This window comes from Durio zibethinus, chromosome 4, assembly GCF_047325235.1.
Source record: "Durio zibethinus cultivar Kanyao isolate XHJ-2024 chromosome 4, ASM4732523v1, whole genome shotgun sequence".
Taxonomy (NCBI): domain Eukaryota; kingdom Viridiplantae; phylum Streptophyta; class Magnoliopsida; order Malvales; family Malvaceae; genus Durio; species Durio zibethinus.
Genome location: NC_143165.1, coordinates 31,942,895 through 31,950,188, shown reverse-complemented (window position 1 = coordinate 31,950,188; position 7,294 = coordinate 31,942,895). Strand labels below are relative to the sequence as shown.

Below are 7,294 nucleotides of genomic sequence, written 5' to 3'. Positions count from 1 at the left end.
AAATTCTACACTTAACCATATAGTATAAACAATAAAATAAATTGAGCAAATGTTATAATATACAAAACATTTTTATAATGTTTTTATCCCTGGGATTGCAACCAATTGGTGAACATCTTGTTAGCCAAATTATCTCTAAACTAAGTCTAAAAATCATATGGCTTAACGTATATAATCAAATCTTGATGTTCAAATTTATCTGGTTGGTTAATACTTCTTTTAGTAACAACACCTTCAATAGGTTCAAAAACTATCTCAAATTGAATAAAATTATGAAAAAGGCAACATGCAGGAATGATTCTTACATTATACCTTTATTGAATAAAATGATTTCTCCCTTAAAATTGTCCATCTAGCTTTCAATATGCCAAAACATCTCTCGATACAATTTTTTACTTGAGAGTGTTTCATATTGAAGTATTCTTATGGAGTCATCGGTTGGAGTCCTGCACTTCAATCATTAAGATGGTACTATTGACCTCTATAAAGTGTCAAGAATCCTTCCCTATTTGTGTATCCAGCATCACACAAATAGCAATTACTTGTTATCTACTCAACAACATTAATAATATGGAAAAAGGTGTTTCATTTTTAACATAACACGAATATAATAAAAATAATATCTTGTGGGATCCTTAACCCATTTTTACGTGTAATGGCATCCTTTAGCACTCTGTCATCTATTGCAGAACCTTTTCATCTCGGTAAAATATATATGAATTGCATATCTAGGGTGCAAACATTAAGGACATTGGTAGTAATTTCATTTTTCTTAATTATGTACCTAGGCCTGTTTACTGCGTTTATATTAATTTTGATGTATCTCCCATCTAAGGTGCCAAAACAATCCTTAAACCATTTTCATCTATTATCTATTAAATTTTTTTGTAGTGGTTCAGGTTTTTTAAATAATAATGTTTGCAATCTTGAAACAGAATTCAACATTAAATGAAATTATCTACTAATTGTCTTTCCAGATCTAGCCCCTTGACGCTTCATAACCTTATTTTTTGTATGATGAGCTATTATGTGGAGGAATCTGATAACTAATTCTTCTATTGACATATGTCTAGATAACTATAACCTCCCTTTTAATTTAAACAAATGACTTAATTTTGTTAAAACTTTCCTGTCCATTATAGTATTATTTATACATTGTTTATCACTCTTAAAAATCATTGCATTTAAGTTTAACTCTTTAATATATAGCCTATCATAAGATGTTCCACCTTAAGATAATCTACATCATTTTTTAACATTCATATGTAATAAATTACAGCAATAAAACATAACACATGCAACAAAGTCTTCATCTGATTCAAATGCATAATAAGTAATGTAACCAATGTATCTTCATTCCTAGTGATCAATTAGCCATAATTGTTTAGAAGACAGAATATCATTAAAGTTGAAAACATAAATGGAAAGCAAATCTTGGCATTTGGTACATAGAATCTATCAAACATCATCAAAGAAAATATAAATCAACAATAAAACATTTGTGGATGAAAAAGCTAAAACAAAGAACCACAAAACAAGAATTTTATATCAGAAACATAAATTCAAATCTAAACAACATCTACAAATATTTAAAAAAAAAAGCATTAGAAGGCAACAAATAATGCAAATAAGATAAAAAGATCAATAAGAAAGTATGATAAAAAGATCAATCTGAAAGTATATACAAAATTGTGTAAAAAAATAAAGATAAACTTAATAGGACAAAGATTAAATGATGGATGTTAAAGTTGAAATTGGTTCAAAGAGAAAAGTAAAAACTATGAGCTGAGATATGTTAAAATAAAAATAAAAAACATATTGGTTAATGAAACATGATGAAGATATCAAATAAGGCATTCTATATATACAAATTTCTTATTTGATGTATAAAATATAAGTTTTTTTACTTCATGATTAGACATTACAACGTTCATATTGTTAGAACATAATCTTGAAGATAGAAAATAAAATTTTAATATGCGATAATTAAAGCATTTGTAAGAAGAAATGCCTTAATTGATAACCAATTAATGCGTTTTTTCATACAAGTGCCTTAATTGATGGATACTTTAATCTTTAGTATATTGAAAAGTATAATTGACTGAAAAGTATTTATATCATAACATTATCTTCAAGAGCAAAAATATTTAATAAAAGATCAATTACAGCATTTATATGAAGAAACGCCTTAATTGATGATTAATTAAGGTGTTTGATGAACAAAATGCTTAATTGATGATCAAGGATGAAATGCTATAATTGATGATCAATTAAGGCATTTCTTCAAACAAATACCTTAATTGATTATGGATTATAAAGTTTTTTCATTGAAACGCTTTAATTGCAATATAAAAAAAAATATCATTGACAAAAACCTATAACTAAATTTCAATCATTTTCAAACATATTTTTCAAAAAGATAGTAGTTATGTGATAATTTTTTATTTAAGTTAAATTTAAAAATAAAGTAATTTTTTTTATTCAAAATCTTAGAATATCACAAAAAAATAAAATTTTAATTCTGAAACTTTAAGTACTGTTAAAATTTTTTTTTTTTATAATTAAATTATCTTAAATCAAATATGAAAAACAAATATTTATTATCAAGATTCTAAAAATATATATATATATATGAATTTCTCCTAATTAAGCAAACTTTTACTTTTTTTTTTAAATTAAGTAAAATTTTAAAATATTTAATATAAATAAAATAATAAAATTTTTTTGATCCTCTGTAATAAAATTTGGTCACGTTTAGGAAAGCTCAGATTGCACACAGCATTATAAATAACAGTGACGTGTTAATGACTGATTGCAACCTATCAGGTGAAACTTTATGCGGGGGCAATTTTGTTATTTTCAGTGAGATGACCAGGAAAAGTATCATGTGTGGTACACCCATGGACCGGTTCTTGGCCTCCTTTGGCTATAAATCATCATAGTCGGCATTTCTCAACCCCTGTAAACCAGAATTTGCCTTGGCCTCAAAAATTCTCTCTCCGATTCTCTTTCTTCCTTTTCATTCAAAATCAAAAGCTCTCGCGGTTTTCTCTCACGGATCCCTCTGTGATTATCTCCAAAGGTATAATAATAATTCAAATCTCTGTTTCGATTTTGCTTTTCGATCTCGCAAGCGATAAATGTGAATAAATCAATTCAATTTGCATTACTGGATGATTCTCTTTTTTCCTTAGGTGTGAGGCTTTGAAATCGTGTCACTATCGTTTAAAACTTTTTTTTTTAAGAACCGTTCGTAGCTTGATTTCCTTGTTTATTAGTTCATTTCATGTCTTGCGTGTGGAATTATGAGAAATTTTGTTGATTTCCTTTCTGATCTGAAGAATTCTGTGATGAGTTATTCTAGATCTGTTGTTTGCCTTTGCTTATATCTATGACTTTTCTTGAATTCTCAATGGAATTTTGTAAAAATGACGTCATGGCATTGACTTTTTGCACTTCTACCTTCAGATCTGTTTGATTCTTTGAAATTTTATTATTGATTGGGAATTAGTTTATATGAGTTATTCTTTTTGGGTTGTTTGAAAACAATATCTGTGTGTTGGCCTAAAAAAAGGAAATAATGTCTGAATTTTCATAATATTTAGGGATCAACAGCTAGGGAAGAGAAATGGGACTGACATTCACAAAGCTCTTCAGCCGGCTTTTTGCCAAGAAGGAGATGCGAATTTTGATGGTGGGTCTTGATGCAGCTGGTAAGACTACAATCTTGTACAAGCTCAAGCTCGGAGAGATTGTCACCACTATTCCCACCATTGGTAAGCGCTCTTATTGCTAATCCTTTTTTTTCTTTTTTGTGTGTGTGTTAATCTCTGCTTTTGGTGATTACTTCTAAATAATTTTCTGTTGTTATGATTGCTTGCACTTTATTTAGACAATGTCTATTGTCATGTACTCCATGAAACAGATTATCTAGCAAAGCATGTAATCTAGTTTGTCCCGTTGTTGTCTTTTTTTTTTTAGTATATATCTTTCTTGGTCCTGTGGAACTTGTAGTTGCATTACAGACAATAGATTTTCATTCTAGGATTGGATCATTTGGCTAGTTGAGCTTGTGGTTCCAATAAGATACTCATGTTTGTGATGTATTGGTCCATGCTCATGGTTTGTCATATGTGTTTTTTTTCCAGGATTTAATGTGGAGACCGTGGAATATAAGAACATCAGTTTCACCGTGTGGGATGTTGGTGGTCAGGACAAGGTAGAGCTTTTTACTTTGATGTTTAGCCTTGTTATTCAGCAACATTGCAGATAAACTTTTAATTTCTGACACAATAATAGTTAGGGGTCTTTACATAATCTGATATCCAAGCAATGGCTAACCAATAACATCCTGGTTTTTCATTCTTAATCATGCAGATTCGTCCCTTGTGGAGGCATTACTTCCAGAATACACAGGGTCTAATCTTTGTGGTTGACAGTAATGACAGAGACCGTGTTGTTGAGGCTAGGGATGAATTGCATAGAATGTTGAATGAGGTATGGTAGTTACTTTTAAGTGTAACCACCTTTGTTTTTATGGTTATTGTTTATGCATTATATTTTGCTGTTATAAGTGGCTTTTGGATGCTATGTTCGCTGCCATAATATAAAATTAGATTTAGTGGCTATACACAAGCAAAAGGGAGACTAGTGTTCACGGCTTTCCTCTATGGTGGGGTCTGGGAAAGTCAGATACCCGCTGCCCTGCGCTTACTAGTCAATAAGTTACTTGATCTGTTGATTGCAAAGACCATTATGACAAGTGCTATTGAGTGAATGTTGTGTTGAAAGACATGTGGATTCAAAGAAACAATATAGTGTGTGAAACTACAATTTTAGAAGCTAATGATTAAATTCAATGAAAGTTGTTTGCATTAACTATGGTGCTGGTTTTCTTCCAAATATTTTTTCATCAAACTTAGCTTAATGTTCTTAAATTTCTTGTTTGTCCAAATAATGATTTTTGACATTTACATTGTCCATGTGGATACCCAAATTATCAAATGAAGATGGATAGATACTGAATTATTGAGGGTAAACATAGGAGCATGTGTTGAATCTTCTGCTCTTGGTTTAGTTTTGCTGGATTTTTTTGATTAACAAGTTTACTGTTACTTGTTTTCAGGATGAGCTGCGAGATGCAGTGTTGCTTGTATTTGCAAACAAGCAGGATCTTCCAAATGCTATGAATGCTGCTGAAATAACTGATAAGCTTGGCCTCCATTCCCTTCGACAGCGTCACTGGTAAGCTTTCGCATTGTGTTTTCATGCTGTAGTTTGCAATATTCTTATTCATTACCTGTGAGTTGCCTTGGTGGTCTTTTTAGGTACATCCAGAGCACCTGTGCAACTTCCGGCGAGGGGCTTTATGAGGGTTTGGATTGGCTTTCCAACAACATAGCTACCAAGGTATGAATGGATAATAGCACAAGTATCTTTGTGGTCATTTTACTTAATCTATTCGTCCTTCAAGAATAAGTATAACTTAATGGTCAAACTGTTTGATGTTTGTTCGGTTGTACATTCTATGTTTCTTTTCCTCATTGATTAAGTTGCAGCTAGATTCTAGAGTGAAATACGCATGTTGGGAAAAATTACACTATTAAATAGTTGAAAGTTCCCTTTTACTGTTTGCTTATGGTCACATGCGATTTTGCAGGGCTGAAGCCATTAAGAAGAGTTCTGCAATATGGGAAATTTTGGATGCAGGGGTGAATATTATCTAAGTTTTTTTTTTTTTTTAGTTTGTCCTTTTGCCCTCATTTTTCATCTGAGACAGTTGGATTGTTGTTATGCCTTTTTCTTTTGGTGATGAGCATTTTAGTTTAGGACCATATTGTAACTAAAAACTGGTTGGTTGGATACATACCTTTTGGATGCAATGCTTCTGGCTCTAATCAAAACTAATTTTGTGCGTCTTTGCAATTTGCTTTAATTACCTTTTTGGGTTTTACCAATCAATTTCCATTCAATAGAAACAATGCTAGTTCACAAAAACTGCATTAATGTATTCACTATTTTTACAAAAGCAAACGTTCACACTCCCAAATGATTATCAAAAACTGCATATCAACCCTGTGCTATAGCTTGGGACCCTATGCATCCATCACTTCATTTCCAGCTAAATACCAGCTCATGATCTGAAAGGATTATGGCGTTGCTGATGTATTTTTTTGAAACTCAAAGGGGGCTAATTTGGCTTCTTTGAAACACAAAAAAGAAAAGTTAAAACATTTTGACTTCATATCAGTTCTGCTTCATGATCCATTCCCCTTTTGGAGTTAATGAAAATGAAAATTCCCCTTACTAAAAAAAAAAAAAAAAGAAGAAAATGAAAATTCCCTAGTAACTAACAAATGGGTAGGTCCGATTGATTTTGTAAGGAAAGACAGTCATAGTCCTCATGTTTATTGCATAAGCAGAACCACAAACTCTTATAGTCATCCTAAATAGTTCCTATGAAAAGAGTTCACTGCTTTAGTCAGACCAGATGGCTAACGCCCTGATCACAATCTGATCATGTAGAGAGCTTAGAGCTTATACATAGAAAGGTCATTGATTTTGCATAATCAAGGCAAATCTGAAATGGTTCTAACCAAAAAGATTAGGCTCACAACACGCGCTGACTGGCCAGCCCACAAAAAGTTTTTGAGAATTGTACAGTTTATATATACGCAAGCGTGCTTTTGGAGCTTCCATCCCCACAAGTAAGATAATACTACAACATCAGGGAAGTCCATTGTTTGTTTTAGCTAGTTGAGCACGAATATGTTGAAAAAATTCCTGGAGGACCAAAAAGTTTTTAACTTTTTTAAGTTATTGGAAGTCTAGTTTTCAAGCAGGAAGTGCGTGATTGAGATCCTACCATGCACTCAGAATGAGAGGCTAAGCCTTGTTTCTGGTTTCATACACACCACTCGAATTTTGTTCTCATCGTAAATTTCCAGTCAATGCTAAGCCATATTTGAACTAAGGAAGGTTTAAAGTCCTTGAACTCGAACGCCTATTCGAAGTCGGTTTTCTTTCTTGCTTCCTTCATTTTCAGTACTTTGAGACCCTCCAAAGGAAGACCTGACAATCAAAACAGGACATTGTTTAGGTCCACTTGAAGATAAGAGCAAGGTTCCAACTTTCAACAAAATATCCATTTAAGTGAACAAAATTAAAACAGTGTTTCTTTTTTCTTTGTTATCGCATACTTTCTCTGGTAGATAGAGAGTGCAACAAAAGTCCATGGGTTCAAAATTCACGTTGTTCTGGATTAGTTACTCATTGTTCTTTTGAATTGAACATG

General features: G+C 31.8%; 1 protein-coding gene across 1 annotated transcript; it reads left to right on the top strand.

Moving 5' to 3' along the window:
- Positions 1–2,961: 2,961 nt before the first annotated feature.
- On the top strand, positions 2,962–5,935 carry LOC111287435 (ADP-ribosylation factor 1-like). Its single transcript, XM_022878010.2, has 7 exons — positions 2,962–3,082; positions 3,606–3,776; positions 4,149–4,219; positions 4,378–4,497; positions 5,126–5,244; positions 5,328–5,409; positions 5,660–5,935. Exons 2-7 carry the CDS (start codon positions 3,629–3,631, stop codon positions 5,663–5,665), a joined length of 546 nt encoding a protein of 181 aa, XP_022733745.1. The 5' UTR covers positions 2,962–3,082; positions 3,606–3,628; the 3' UTR covers positions 5,666–5,935.
- The last annotated feature ends 1,359 nt before the right edge of the window (positions 5,936–7,294 follow it).